Source organism: Ochotona curzoniae, unplaced genomic scaffold (genome assembly GCF_017591425.1).
Source record: "Ochotona curzoniae isolate NIBS_2020 unplaced genomic scaffold, NIBS_Ocur_1.0 contig_2699, whole genome shotgun sequence".
Taxonomy (NCBI): domain Eukaryota; kingdom Metazoa; phylum Chordata; class Mammalia; order Lagomorpha; family Ochotonidae; genus Ochotona; species Ochotona curzoniae.
In genome coordinates this window covers 5,738,121-5,752,927 of record NW_024465561.1, presented here as the reverse complement: position 1 = coordinate 5,752,927, position 14,807 = coordinate 5,738,121, and the positions used below count along the sequence as shown (strand labels likewise).

General features: G+C 57.4%; 1 protein-coding gene across 1 annotated transcript; it reads left to right on the top strand.

Annotated features, from left to right (window-relative positions):
- Positions 1-520: 520 nt before the first annotated feature.
- Positions 521-14,312, top strand: HPN (hepsin). Its single transcript, XM_040976469.1, has 12 exons — positions 521-536; positions 5,055-5,156; positions 5,246-5,287; positions 9,716-9,845; positions 9,932-10,054; positions 10,174-10,214; positions 10,360-10,525; positions 10,623-10,813; positions 13,331-13,426; positions 13,564-13,706; positions 13,836-14,000; positions 14,166-14,312. The coding sequence occupies exons 1-12, from the start codon at positions 521-523 to the stop codon at positions 14,202-14,204; spliced, it is 1,254 nt and encodes a 417-aa protein (XP_040832403.1). The 3' UTR covers positions 14,205-14,312.
- The last annotated feature ends 495 nt before the right edge of the window (positions 14,313-14,807 follow it).

Sequence of the window (14,807 nt, the reverse complement as noted above, 5' to 3'; positions counted from 1 at the left end):
GGGATTCCCAGGGACCCTCACTGTGGGCTCTTGGAAGTCCCCCCAAGGCTCCGAGGAGGGGCTCTGGTGGCTCCTGCTTCAGACTTAGAGACGGGCACCCCCACTCTCTGTGTCCCAGGGACCCTTCTCTCTCCTAGCAAGGAGTCGCCAGAATCCGCAGTTGCCAGTCCTCAGCCCTTGCCCCTCACCTCCTCGGTACCCTTTTGCCCCAGGCCCAGATGCCAGGGGTCCCCAGCCCTGTGAATCCAGGCGCCCACCTCCCCACCTCCCCGCCCTGCCGGGCCACTGACCAGTCTCTGACCCCATGCTTGAACCTGAGCTGCTCTGTGTCCGTGACCACAGCATGCTCTGGCCAGGGCCCAGTCCCTGCAGCCTCCCTGGATGGGCGCCTGAGACTGGAGGGCCCAGGGCTGTGCTGGGCTAGACTCCCCTGGGACCTTGCCTCCCCCCATTGCTCTCCCTACAGGTCCCTCCCCGGCCCCGGAGGTCATCCAGGGAATCATTAACAAGAGGCCGTGACATGGCGGAGAAGGAGGGTGGTGAGTCCCCCCACCCTTTGCCCGGGCCCCCTGACTCCCACTCTGTCTGGTGCCTCTGCCTCTTCCCTTTCCTCTGCCCCTTCTGAGCCCCCTCTCCCTGGGCACCCTCCCTCCTAAGCCATCCCCATCCCCATCCCCTACTGAGGCTCCCGCCATCCAATTAACTATTAACCCAACTTTCTGGGTAGCGGTGTAGCCACCTGTCCCCCGCCCCCCATGACCTCTCTCTGTCTTGGCGCAGTCTCCCCTCATCCCCAGCCCCTTCTCAGCTGCTGTGGGCCCTGTCCTGTGTTTGGCACTGCAGCTAGCATGGTTAGGGACCCAGAGCCTGGGCTTAAGCACCCTGGCTGGGCCCTTGGCCTGGTCTGTGTTTTCATTTGTTTTCTGCTGCCCTGGCACTGTGTGACCTTATGCAAGTGTCCTCCTGCCTCTGAACTTTCACCTGCCCCCACCCCCCGGGTCAGGTGTATGTCCTATCATTCCGCCTTCCTCCCTCCTCTGCGAGGTTGTTGGGGGGCCCCCAGTTACACTGGGCATCCGCCAAGGAAACTGTCAGTCCTGGGGTCCCAGGAACTCAGGGAGCTCTGCTGTCACTCGCTGCCTGTGGTGGCGTGTCCTGCCACCCCCCCGCCACCCCAACACACACACCTGGCTGTGTGGGCAAAAGTGCAGAAGGAAGACTTTGGACTTGAGGCCTTGCCAGGGGTGACAGAGAGAAGCCACCCCTGGAGCAGGTTCCCTCCTGTCTGCTTCAGTCGCAGCCTCTTCTGCCATGGAAGGGCCTAATTTGCGGGGAGCTGCCTTTCCGTCCTACCCTCCCCTGGCTGGGGCTGACTCCTCAACATCTTCCTGGAGGCAGCTTCAGTAACACTTTCTGGTTGTCTGGCCTCGGGTGAACAGCCGGCCCTCTGTGTGTCCTCTTCCCTAAAACACCCATTTCTTCTGTCCACTGGAGATGGTGAAAGTATCCATGGGACACTTGAGGACTAAAGTTGTTTAGGTCCTGGAGGGACCCCTGCTGTAGGGCAAGGAGAGGAGAGGGGGCTGGCCGCGGGGGTGCTGACGACACATGTTTGCTGGATGAGCATGAGTGTGTCTTTTGGGAGTTCCTTTCTGGTTGTCGACTGGGCGTGGTGCCAGCAGTGGCTCCCCATCAACAGCTACAAGCGTTTATGGACACCCGTGCCGATCGGGGTCCTGGGCTGGTCTGCAGTTCTGGGAGCCAGCTCTGCTGCAGAGGCTGCTGTCATCCGCGTCTATCGCTGCTGTTCCTAGAGTTGCCTACCATTGCTGGGATGTGATTGATGTTTCAATTAAACCCAGAGCTGGAATTGGGAGTACGTAGGGTGTGTGTCATGTAGAGGGGGAAGAGCATGTTTAAATGCTGGGGGCTGAGAAACTGTCGGCTATGCCTGGTGGCAGGCAGGTAGTGTTGGCGTTTGTTGAGGTTTTTGAAAACAGAGCTGGGAGTGTGAGGGAGGCAGGCTGGACCAGGCTCCCTGGGGCTGTTGTACTCGGTCTCTCCATGAGGTGGCACTAGTGGTCACCCTGTGCTGCTTCTTAGCAGGTGCTTGAACTTCCAGCTCAGTTCAGTGATGGGGGATGTTGTTTGGAAGGCGGCCCCGGAATGTGGAGACGTACTTGCCCGATGCCCACATCCCTATCAGCCATGCATGTGTGCTGGAGGGCTCAAGCTCTGACCTCTGGGGGCACTAAGGGAGTCACAGAGGGTCCCTGGGGGAGGCAGGGATCTACTGGATTTGCAGTGTTGAGGTGGATTCCTGAGCTTCTGTTGGTAGCAAGGACCAGAAGGGGAAACTGAGCCTAGTGGTTGGATGGCGCTGGGGGAAAGGAAGTCCCCATGAGCCAGGTGGTCTCACGGGCTGGGGCGGGGTGGGGGAATATGTATCCTGAGACCAGGCACAGTGCTAGGGAGGAGTGTGGGCAGGGTCTGTGAGGAATAGATCTGGGGAGATGCTGAGGCTGGGATGGCACCTGCTGGGTGTGAGGGGAACCGGGGATTCTGGGGGAAGGCAAGGACACACATGAGGCTGCAGGACCCTTGATCGAGGGTCTCAAGGGAGGGTCCAGCCCTGGGGACAGGATACTGATGCTGCAGGGAGGAGTTGGGGGAGGGGAGAGGAGGCCATACCTTCACTAGGGGCATGGGCAGGGAGGGAGGGCTGGCAGCTGGACATGGCCCCATGGGAGTCAGAGAAGGGTGTTCAGGTGGGTGTGATGGGGGCAGGGGCTCTTGCAGCTGTGAGAGCACCGTGCCCGCGCACCAAGGGCACCTGAGCCTATGCCAGTCCTGGCAAAGGTATTTTAGTGGCCTTTCCCTGCTAGGGAAAAGACCCCTCTGTACCCACCCAATCCTACTCCCTCTGCCTCCCCCCAAGCTCAGGCCACACTGGCTCCTGGTGGAGGGAGAGGGCAGTGTCTCCACCAGAGCCAGCTTAGGCCTGCCTCACCAAGGCTTGGCAAGGTTGCTTTGCATGTGGGTCTTGGCTCCAGGTTGCTTCTTGGGATGCCCCATCCACTGCCACCTGCCTACATCATGTTCTCTGTAACTTCCCTTGGCAGAGCCTGGAGGGCATGCCCCACTCCCTGCCTGTATGTGGGAGCCCATGCTGACGTTTGATCTCCTGCTTTGTTGGGGGCTAGGGTAGTTTTCTGAGTTGGGGTAGGTCCAGGCGCTCAACTGATAGAAGTGAATGAAAGCCCATTTCACCAGTGGAAACACTGAGGCTGGGGATGGCAAAGAGGGTGTTGACGGCACTGACCCTGTCCCCAGCTCTGTCTCCTCGCAGGCTGAGATCTCAGGGGGCCCTGACTCAGCTTTGCTGGGGAGGAGGTGGACCCTGGAAAGGGGAAGTGTGCTGTGGGATAGAGGTGGGCGCTGAGGGTTCGCGCTTGCAGAGCTGCCCACCACGGGCACTATGGCTGTTGCTCTTTACCAAAAGGACTCTGAAGCTTGTTTTTACAAACGACTGCTAGGGTGAGGCCCAAAGATGTCATGCCGCCCACCCAAGACTCGGCTAGGAATGGGTGAGGTCCAACATTTTTTTTTTTTACAGGATTTGTTTATTTATTTTGAAAGAGAGAGAGAGGTATCTTCCATCCTCTGGTTCCCTCCCTAAAATGGATGCAATGGCCAGGGCTGGGCCCAAGCCAAAGCCAGGAGCTTCATCCGGGTCTCCTGTTTTCCACTTGGGTGGCAGGGACCCAAGCACTTGGACCATCTGCTGTTTCCCAGCCTATTAGCAGGGAGCTGGATTGGAAGTGGAGCAACTGGGTCTGGAACTGGAACCTATATGGGATGCAGGCATCGTAGGAGACTTTACCTACCACACCACAGTGCCGGCCCCAAAGCCCGGGGTTTTAAAGCAAGGCTGACAAATTTCTAAATACATTACTTTTTCAAAGATTTTATTTATTTTTATTTGAAACGTCCATCTTCTGATTCATAGTGGCCGGAGCTGAGCTGATCTGAAGCCAGGAACCAGGAACTTCTTCTGGGTCTCCCACATGGTTGCAGGGTCCCAAGGCTTTGGGCCATTCACCAATGCTGTCCCAGGCCACAAGCAGAGAGCTAGATGGGAAGTAGAGCAGCTGAACATGAATCATAACCCATGTGGGGTACTGGCTCCTTAGGTAGAGGATTAGCTTATTACACCACTGTGCTGGCTCCTCAATATATTCTTTAAAAGAATTTTTTTTTTTTTTATTTTGTAATTTGTTCATGCTAAGGAAAGAGTGAGAGAGAAAGAGAGAGAGAGTTCTTCCGTCTACTGATTCACTCTCCAAACAGTTATATAAACAGGGCTATGCAAGTGTGAAACCAGGAGTGCTTAGGCATTTCCTGCTGTTTCCAGTCACATTAGCAGGGAGTTGGACAGGAAGTGGACCTGAGCCAGCATCCATGTGGGGTGTCAGTGCCACGATCAGTGACTTAACTCTGTGCCACCACGCTGGCCCCTTCATGTTCTCAGCCTCCTGGGAGAAAGTTTGCTTTTGGAGCTTGGTCTTGTGAGAGACCTCTGTCTGGGGCTGCCTGGGAGAGACGGGAGCCTGGAGCAGCAGCAGCAAGAAATGAGGTGGTAAAAAAACACCAAGCAGTGAGCACGAGGGCTGCCAGGAGGACAAAAGTCAGGGGTCACAGACCCCAAGAGGCCTGGGGAACCTCTGGAAAAGTCAGCAGAAGTGAGTGGGCCATGAGGGGGCTGCAAAAGCGCAGTGGCATGGGGAGGAGAAATCCCGTGAGGGCCAGGGGAGCGCCCCAGTGGAGGCCAGAGGGTGGAGGCTGGCACCCCGTGGAGCTGGACGCTTGGCTATCCACATGGCCTTGCCAACTGCTCACCCCTGGGAACCCGGCCCAGGCAAGCCAGCTCGGGCAGGAGAAGTCAGGCCCAAGGATTGGGGGATAGGGTGAACAGGGTGGCACTGTCCCCATGCCCAACCCAGCCCAGCCCCATGACAGGCCTGGTGGTGTTCTCAGTATGCTGTCTGTCACAGGTGGCCGGAATGTGGCGTGCTGTTCTGGGATCAAGGTGGCAGTGCTCACTGCGGGGACCCTACTGCTGCTGACGGGCATCGGGGCAGCCTCCTGGTTCATTGGTGAGCCTGCACCCCCTCCTGCTCTCCCCCATTCCCCCGGTACCCCACCCCTGGCCTGCAGGTCTCATCAACTCCTGCCTTCCCCGCAGTGACCGTGTTGCTCAGGAGTGACCAGGAGCCGCTCTACCCAGGTGAGTAAAACCGGCCGGGGCGCCGCTGCAGGGAGACCCTGCAGCAGGCCCTTGCAGGGCGCTGGGTGATAGGCACCCTTTGAGAGGCTGTGCGCATGTGCACAGACATGTAGGAGGGACTGGCAGCTGTGGCTTGCATTGGCCAGCTGTGCCCAGTGCGTACCAGGCACCACTTGATGCACATCTACCTCCTTAAAAGGCTGCCCCAAGGCGGTTAGTGAGTGGAAAGCCACACTTGTGAAAGTTTGAGATCAACTATACAAAGTATTAGTGTGTGTCTGGGCAAGAAAAAATTGTGGATTATTATTATTTTTTGTGTGTGGGGAGGCTCATTTCTAGCTGGTCCTACCCCTGCACCCTGTGAGGATGGGACTGTTAAATGCATCCTCATCCTAACCTCACTGTTAGGTGCTCCATACCACCAGGCTCCCAAGGGCTACATCACGATGCCAGGATGTGTGTCCGAGGTGGAACAGGGTGCAGCGGACTCAAGAGGGATTCCTGGCGGTCCTCCAGCTGACCGAGGGAACAGTTGCTAGGACAATCTCCATTGCTCACAAGGAGGGAACCATAGCTGGTGAATGAAGGGGCCGGGAGCAGCTTGCCTATGATAGATGCATCTGTGGGCACATGGGAACAAGTGACCACATGGACACACAGGTGCCAAAATGAATTATGGGATAGATGAATGAATTGTCCCTGAGGGCAGCTCCTGGCAGCTACCCCATGACCCAGGGCTGCAGGAAGAAAGGAGTTAGGCAGTTGGATGTCTAACTCATTGGTCCTCCTTCGGCTCGCACAGCCCTCTGGCTACATAGCTCCTCATTTGTGTAGGAGGAAACCATGGTAGGACTGAGCTTTGACCTGTAGCCCTCTGAGTGGTGGTTGTCTGTTACTCTGCTGTTTGTTAAGAAAGGGCTGGCATACAAGTTAGTTATAATATTGGATTGCTGGCACACGGATAGCTGATATGCTGGAGCTCCAGTAAGTTTGCAAAAATGGAGCTAAAATGTCAGTTTATTTTTAAAAATGGTTTGAACAAGGCAGTGTTACAAAGAGAGAGAGAGAGAGAGAGAGACAAGGAGAGAGATCTTCCATCTGTTGGCTCATTCCCCAAATGGCAGCAGTGGCCTAGCTGAAGCCAGGAGCCAGGAGCTTCATCCATGTCTCCCACGTAGATGGCAGGGGCCCAAGCACTTGGGCCATCTTTTGCTGCTTTCCCAGGATTCTTAGTAAGGAGCTGGATGGGAAGTAGAGCAGCCAGGACTCAAACTCATAGGGGATGCCAGCATCCCTGGTGGCAGCTTAACCTGAACCATGGTATTAATCCCAAAGTTTATTTTAGTGCAAAAAAAAAAAGTGTTAAAACTGGTACCCCTGCCTCCCTCTCCATTCTACTGACCCCCTTCCACAGCTGCCTCCCTGACCCGGGTCACACCTCTTGGGTCCCAAGTGCCGACCCCCAGCCAGCTTCAGCGCAGCCCACACACCACAGGGCAGCTGTGATTTGTGCATCATCACACCTGAGCCATGGGGCCTCACAGTCCTGACCGCCTCTCCTCCCCCGAGCCTTAGCTGAGGGTGAGGGACAACAGAGCAAGCGTGGGAGAAGGTGACTACCTGGGCAGCCCAGGAAACACCGGCTTTTGCGTCTCACCCTTCGGGCTTTGGTTTCCTGAGCAAAGTCCTTTGTGGTCCCCCAGGGACCTCCTGACCTGCCTCCACCTCCCACCCCGTCCTCCCACTCACTGTTCGTTATCGACTCCTAGTGGGTCCCAGGAGGGCAGTGCCTGGCATCTAGCAGGTGCTCAGGAAAACACTGCTTAATGAATGAACATGAGGACAGATCATAGACACGAGCCAGCCTGAGCCAGCTGGCCTGGTCCCCCGGAGCCTCCAGCTGGCCGGAGGTGGAGCCAGCCACGGCTCAGACCGGACTCTGGCTAGCACCAGTGCACACGCCCTTCACTTGCACTTTGGTGTTGCAAACATAGGACAAACAAGCCCTGAGCTGTGCCCTCGCTTTATTCTCTTGGAGTTCTTGCTCCTTATCTAAACCTATCAGACACAGACAGTTGGGTAAGCACACCGGGTGACCTAGAACATTCGTTTTGCTCTGCTTCAGATAGTATCAATACTAATGTAGAATTCCAAAGGGAGACGCAAGGGCAAGGAATTATGGTTTAAAACACCCTGAAAGGGACTAGTGGATGCTCCCTACCGCCCGCCTCCATCCCAACATGTCCATATTGTGATGTGTTTCTGCCCCTCTCCTTTTCCTGCCTGCCACCCTCAGGTGCTGTCCCAAAGCCTGTCTTGGTCAGTCTTGGCACAGGTGCCAGACCTGCCCTACCCTCACCCCATGTGGGAGGTCACCATGAATGCAAACCAGCCAGGTGGCTTTTCAGTGTCAGCAGTGGGTACACGCATGTAGGGATGGGGACAGGCCAGGGTTCATGTGAATGTCACAGAAGGAGAGGGACCGTGCAGGCCAGTGGGTCTGAGTTCAGATCCTGGTTTTGCTGGGTGCCTCTGGGCAGCTGTGGCTCTTCTGGATTCGGTCACCTCTGGTGATGGTGGCAGGGTTTGGTTGATGGCTCGCGGGACAAGGAGCACACAGGAGCTGTACATGGAGCAGGTTCTCAGCAGGGCAGGCTGCTCCTGGGACATCCTGCCTCTGCTTGTTCGAGAGGACTGCAGGAAGATGACTCTGCTGGGAGCTGTACCCTTCCCCTGGCTTGTGAACCGCTCCCTCTAGCTTCCCTGCTGTCTGCTAGCCTCCATCCTCTCCCACCTGGCCAGCCCAGCAGTGAGCCCCTTGGGGTCTTGCTCCTGTCTGCCCCCACCAGGGAGCGTGGAGATCCTCACAGCCCTGCCTGGTTGTACCTTTTTCTTTTTTTTTTTTAAGATTTATTTTTATTATTTTTTCATTGGAAAGGCAGATATACAGAGAGGAGAGACAGAGAGGAAGATCTTCCGTCCGATGATTCACTCCCCAAGTGAGCGCAACGGGCCGATACTATGCCGATCCGAAGCCAGGAGCCTCTTCCGGGTCTCCCACGCGGGTGCAGGTTCCCAAAGCTTTGGGCCGTCCTCTGCTGCTTTCCCAGGCCACAGGCAGGGAGCTGGAAGGGAAGCGGGGCTGCCGGGATTAGAACCGGCGCCCATATGGGATCCCGGGCGGCAAGGTGAGGACCTTTAACCACTTGCGCCACCGCGCCGGGCCCGGTTGTACCTTTTTCAAAGGCCCCCCGCAGCCTTACTTTGCTGGCACCTCTCTGTATCTGCAGCACACAGCGTGAGCTCTCTAAGACCCTGCGTCTGTACTCACCTCCTGCCAGCCTGACCTCACTGTCCCCACCCCCACACACGCCCTCTATGCATCCCCTTCCTGCAGTGTGACCCACTGTTGCTCTGTTCCCAACTGTCTGCTCCTTCACTCGTCATCCACCCCACCTGCTGGGCTTTGAGCTCACAAGGCCTGAAATTGAGCCTGATCTGGTACCTGTGTATAAATATAAAGAAACACCTGTGTTCACGGGCTCACTCTGCGCATGGACAGTGGACAGGGCCTCCCAGGGGCTTTCCTCCTGAGTCCACGCATGTCCCAGGAGCGACCTCCTGTGGGCTCCCTCTCTGACCTACTCTGGTGGCGAGTTCCATCACCACCATCACTGAGTGAGTTCCAACTCCCCGCTTCCCAGGCTTTGACTTGGTGGCGGCAGAGCCCAGGCCTGCCTCGCTTGGTGTCCCCAGGGTCATCCCACACTGGACATGGAGTCACGTGCCTTGTGAATGCTTGCTGGGCGCATGAATGAGTGTTGCGTGTCCTCTGCTTGGATCATTATGAACTTCAACAAACTCAAGGCTCTGATGAGTCCTGCAGAAATGAAAGCCTCTCCCCTACCCCTTCCTTTTTGCCTCCTTCCCTCTCTGTACTTGAACACTGGCACTCTGATGTAATCAAAGCTCCTCAGGCTGCCCCTACACAACACCCTGCTTAAACCGAAGGGAAAGTCATATACGCCCCTAACCAGCAATTCTGGGGTCCTCAAGCCTGGCTATGTCAGGGGCTTTTCAAATCTTATCCAAACTCTCCCAACTGTCCTCCTTGCTGGCTCAGTTTCCCACCATGGGGACAAAAAGGCTGAAATACTTTTCCTTCTCCCAAATGTCCAAGATAGTGCCAGCTCATGTGTGGGAGTCTGGCTTGGGAGTCCCCGGGGAAGCAGCTGCCCCTGGTCTCCAGGTTGCAGTTTCTTGGTTCCCCTGGTTAGGGGACGACCTGGGGGAAGGACTGCTGGAATTCAGGACCAAAGCCACAGGGGTCAACAAGACAGGACAGGAGAGACTGAGCTTGGGGAGGTGAGAAGGAGTGGGGGTGCTGGCAGAGGACCCAGGCGCCCCTCCCCTGCCTACCCGCTGCAGTGCAGGTCAGCTCCGTGGACGGCCGGCTCGCGGTGCTGGACAAGACGGAAGGGACGTGGCGGCTGTTGTGCTCCTCGCGCTCCAATGCCAGGGTGGCCGGGCTTAGCTGTGAGGAGATGGGCTTCCTCAGGTACCCAGTGGGTCAGGATGGAGTGTGGGGCAGGGAGGGGGAGGTGCTTTGGGACTGGGGGCATGTCTGACTCCTGCTTTGCCCAGGGCACTGACCCACTCCGAGCTGGATGTGCGGACGGCAGGTGCCAATGGCACATCAGGCTTCTTCTGCGTGGATGAGGGGCGGCTGCCCCATGCCCGGAGGCTGCTGGACGTCTTATCTGTGTGGTGAGGAGAGTGAAGCGGGTGGATGACGGGCAGCCCTGGGACCCCAGCCTCATGCCTTGCGTCCATGCCTACTGTCTCTAGTCCTGACTGACCTCCCTCTGTCCCCATCTCTTTCACAGTGACTGTCCTCGGGCCAAGTTCTTGACTGCTGTTTGCCAAGGTGAGACCCTGAGACTCCCGGGGCATCTCTCAGAATCTGGGCTATACTCCACCCCTGCCACTGTCCCCAGACCCTCTAGGGCCAGTTCCAATCTCTTTTGCCTCCTTGGCCACTCCACCACCTCATCCCACCCCCTGTCCTGCAGACTGTGGCCGCAGGAAGCTGCCCGTGGACCGCATCGTGGGAGGCCAGGACACCAGCTTGGGCAGGTGGCCGTGGCAAGTGAGCCTGCGCTATGATGGGGCGCACCTGTGCGGAGGGTCCCTGCTCTCAGGGGATTGGGTGCTGACAGCTGCCCACTGCTTCCCTGAGTGAGTGTCCACGTGGGGCGAGGCCGGGACGTGGACTTGCAATGGGGAGGCTGCGCCCCAGCTGGATGACAGCCCCTGTCTCTGTCCTCTCCTGCAGGAGGAACCGCGTCCTGTCTCGGTGGCGTGTGTTTGCCGGTGCCGTGGCCCAGGCCTCGCCCCATGGGCTGCAGCTGGGGGTGCAGGCTGTGGTCTATCACGGGGGTTACCTTCCCTTTCGAGACCCCAACAGTGAGGAGAACAGCAATGACATCGCGCTGGTTCATCTTGCCAGCCCCCTGCCTCTCACAGGTCAGTCTTGGGGAGCTGAGTCTCAGCTTGCAGACTCCTGAAAACAGGGGAGACGGCCCTGGGACAGGGAAGCAGGTCATGACGGACACGGGCATGGTGACAGCCATGGTGCAGCTGCTTTGGGTTTTGTTGGGTTGCCTCGGGGGTTCAGGATTCAGTCTCTGGAGTGGAGATGGGGCCAGAGAGAATGGTGCTGGCATATATCTTAGGAGTGGTCGTGGCACCAGGTGGAGACAGACAAACCACATAGACATGGCTGGCCAGCGGAGGGACTGCACGTGTCAGCCCGGTGCCGAGCGGCAGAAGCTGGGTACCACAGGGGACAAGGGGCTGACGCATGCGTGTGTGTCATGCATCAGGACACCTGTGTGACTCATGGCTGAGAGTTGTGTGGGCTAATCTAGGGACAGAGAGGAGGTGGCTGGGGCAGACGGTGGGGACGGGGCTTGAGGGGGCTGCTGGGTTTGACAGGTGAAGGTGTTTCTCCAGTGATGGGTACATGTTTACCAGCACAGGAGAAGCTGCTAGCTGCACTTTCTGGGCGCGGGTTTGTGGGATACACCTGCCACTAAAATAATGATGATGTGAAATGAAAGTTGACACAGAAGATGTGAATGAAGCAGAAACGGAGTAGCTGCTCCCAGCCCTTCCCTGGGAGGTGTTTCCTTGTTCTCAGTGAGAAGGATCCCTGTGGGAATCTGTGAGTCCTGGCACCTGCTCCATGCACTCCCCTCCCCTGGAGTCAGGCTGAAGCTTGTCAGTAGGGCCTGGTGGGATCCTGGTGATGCACACGGTACTTGTGGGACCGGTGCTGTGGCACAGAGAGTCAAGCTGCTGCCTGTGACGCCGCTGTCCTTCACTGGAGCGTCTGTTTATGTCTCAGCTTCCTGCTCAGGCGCTTGGGGAAGCAGCACAAGATGGCCCAAGTGCTTGGGTCTTTGCACCTGCATGGGAGGTCAGGATGGAGTTCCAAGTCCCTAGCTTCCACCTGGGCCCTCGGGTGCTGCCAGCTGTGTTCCCAGTACCAACACTCTCTGTGCTTTGCACTGTATCTATGATGTAAAAAAAAAAAAAAAAAAAAATCCAAAGGCAGAATAGCTGAGAGGGAAAGAGATTTTTGTCTGCTGGTTCAGCTTCCCAAGTGGCTATAGCGGGTCGGGTTGAGCCAGGCTGACATCAGGAGCCTGGCACTTGGTTTGGGTCTCCCACACATGGGTGTAGGGGCCCACGCATCCTCCGCTGCTTTCCAGGCGCGTTAGCAACGAGCTGGATCGGAAGTGGAGCACTGGAACTTGATCTGCACTTCCATGTAGGTTGTGAGTGTCCCAAGGGACTCTGCACCATGACGCCAGCCCCAGTTCATTCCTGGCTATTAATCTGTGGTCTTAATTGTCCATGGAAAACAAAAGGACTCCTTTTCCTTAGAAGAGCAAGGGAGCTAAAAATATGAAGGTGGAGGAGTGTCCACAGAGAAAGCAGGTGGGTGGGGGCTAGTGCTGCCAAGAAGGCAATGGACAGCCAGGGCTCAGCAAGGCTCGGCAAGGCTCGGCAAGGCTCGGCAAGGCTCGGGTTGGGCATTGCTGGGTGTGACTCCAGATGCGCATGTGGGCTCCTTTGCGAGAAGCCGTGTGAGGGTTGTTGCAATAACTAAGAGGGGGTAAGATCAGGGGGCTCTGAGCAGGGCAAGCACAGTTCGCACTTGAGGCTTTTTGTTCCTCGTCCTGTGAGTACTCGCCCTGTGCCAGGCTTTATCAAGTTTCCCGCTGCAACCTGTGGACAGAAGCAGTGACAATTTCGCTCTACGGTTCAAGCAGGCTGCAGCTACTGGAGGGCAATGAGTGGCAAGCAGGGCTGCCAGGGCCACCTGCACAGGCTGTGTACTGCACAAGAGGACCGCCTCAGAGGCGACTGCTCTCAGCATGGACCTGTGTATTTCTGTTTGTAATTTTCTTTTTGTTTTTCTTTAAGGATTTACTTATTTGTGTATGAAAGACAGAGCTATAGAAAAAAAAGGGAGACGAGAGAGAAACAGAGAGAGAAGTCTTCCATTAGCTTGTTCACTCCCCAGGTGGCCACGATGGCCAAAAGCAGGAGTTTCTTCCAGGTCTCCCCTGTGGGTGCCAGGGCCCAAGAACCTGGGCCATTCCCCACTCACGTGCTTTCCCGGGCTCGATAGTATAGTGAGCTAGATTCAAAGTAGAGCAGCTGGGACTTGAACCAGCGCCAATGCAGGTTATAGCATTACCCACTGTGCCAGTCCCTCTGTGTATGATTAAAGTAACAGGGGAGGGGTGTCTTTGCACATTTGCAGCCAAGTCACTCATCAGGAAGGGTGGGTCTCTGGTTTGGGCTCTGGCTGTGACAAGTCATCAACTTTGCTTCCCACTTGGGGTAGGGCCCCTCCCCAGCTACCCCGGCACACAGAGTTCCTTACTCTGCTGGCAGAGATGGAGAAGAGCACTTGGCTGTGGCATGGGGAGGTGGCACCCAGTGCTCAAGGCATGCTCTGGCCCACAGAGTACATCCAGCCCGTGTGCCTGCCCGCCGCTGGCCAGGCCCTGGTGGACGGCAAGCTGTGCACCGTGACCGGCTGGGGCAATACACAGTACTATGGTGAGGTCGCCATCCGGGAAATCCCGTGGGAGGGTGGGCAGATGGCAGGGACCCCCTCTCCCAGGGCTGTGGCGGGGGGCGTGGCGGGGCTGTGTCTGCTCCGCAGCTCTGGCCAGATCTTGCCCACGTACCCGCAGGTCAACAGGCTGGAGTACTCCAGGAGGCCCGCGTCCCCATCATTAGCAATGATGTGTGCAACAGCCCCGACTTCTATGGGAACCAGATCAAACCCAAGATGTTCTGCGCCGGCTACCCCGAGGGTGGCATTGATGCCTGCCAGGTGTGCCCCTGGGGGACCTGTCACCCCATGGCTGGGAGGCCAAGGGCAGGGAGGCGCAGGGGTTGCAGGCTGGGGCAGGGCGGCTGCTTCTGTCTCAGCTCCTAGCCAGGCCTCCCTGTCCCCTGTCAGGGCGACAGTGGCGGCCCCTTTGTGTGCGAAGACAACATCTCTCGGACGCCACGCTGGCGCCTGTGTGGCATCGTGAGCTGGGGCACTGGCTGTGCCCTGGCCCAGAAGCCAGGCGTCTACACCAAAGTCAGTGACTTCCGGGAGTGGATCTTCCAGGCCATACGGGTGAGCAGAGCCAGAGGGTGGGGGTGGTCAGCCTGGGGTGGGGGAAGGGGAGGGGAGGCAGAGCCCTTCTTTTGTAGGGGGATGGCTTCTGGGGTGTGGCACTTTAGGCTGGGGGTGGGGGCAGGTCTCCCAGACCTCGGAAACCCTTGGCTGTCTTTCTCTCAGACTCACTCCGAAACCAGCGGTATGGTGACCCAAATGTGACCCGTGGTGTCTCCTCGCTGTGCATGCCTCCCCGGGCCTAACTGACATAGGTGTCAGTGGGACCCAGGCCGGGCCGGGCCGCAGGTGCAAGGATCTTCCTCTAGCCCTTTCCCCAACCCCTACCCCCTGCCGGCCCCTCCAGGGTCTTCCCTTCCACAGTGGCAGCACACTTGGTCATGGGACCACTTGGCCTCAGCCTTCCGACCCCCTCCTCCCAACCCCATGTAAATATTGTTCTGCCATTGGGGGACGCCCGTCCAGGTGCCCCCTCGTGACCGCCTGCTCTTTAAATAGTAATAATAAAGACGGTTTTGATTAAAGTGGTGTCCAAGTTTGCAATTATGAACAGCAATAAAGACCTACCCTGAAGCAGGCTGGTTTCAGGTTCTGCTGGATCCAGCTGCTTGCACAAGCAGGAATGGGCCCATGGCCACGCAAATACCAGGCTTCTGTGGCATGGGCTAGCTCAGTGGGAAACAAGTGCCTTGTCCCCGACGGCAGCTGCAGAACGGAGTCCCTGACCCAGCTCTTGTGTGCTCGGCCCTCATTAAAGGTGTACCCGATACACATGGAGAGGACTGCCCGCGTGTGGGAGGCTCCCCA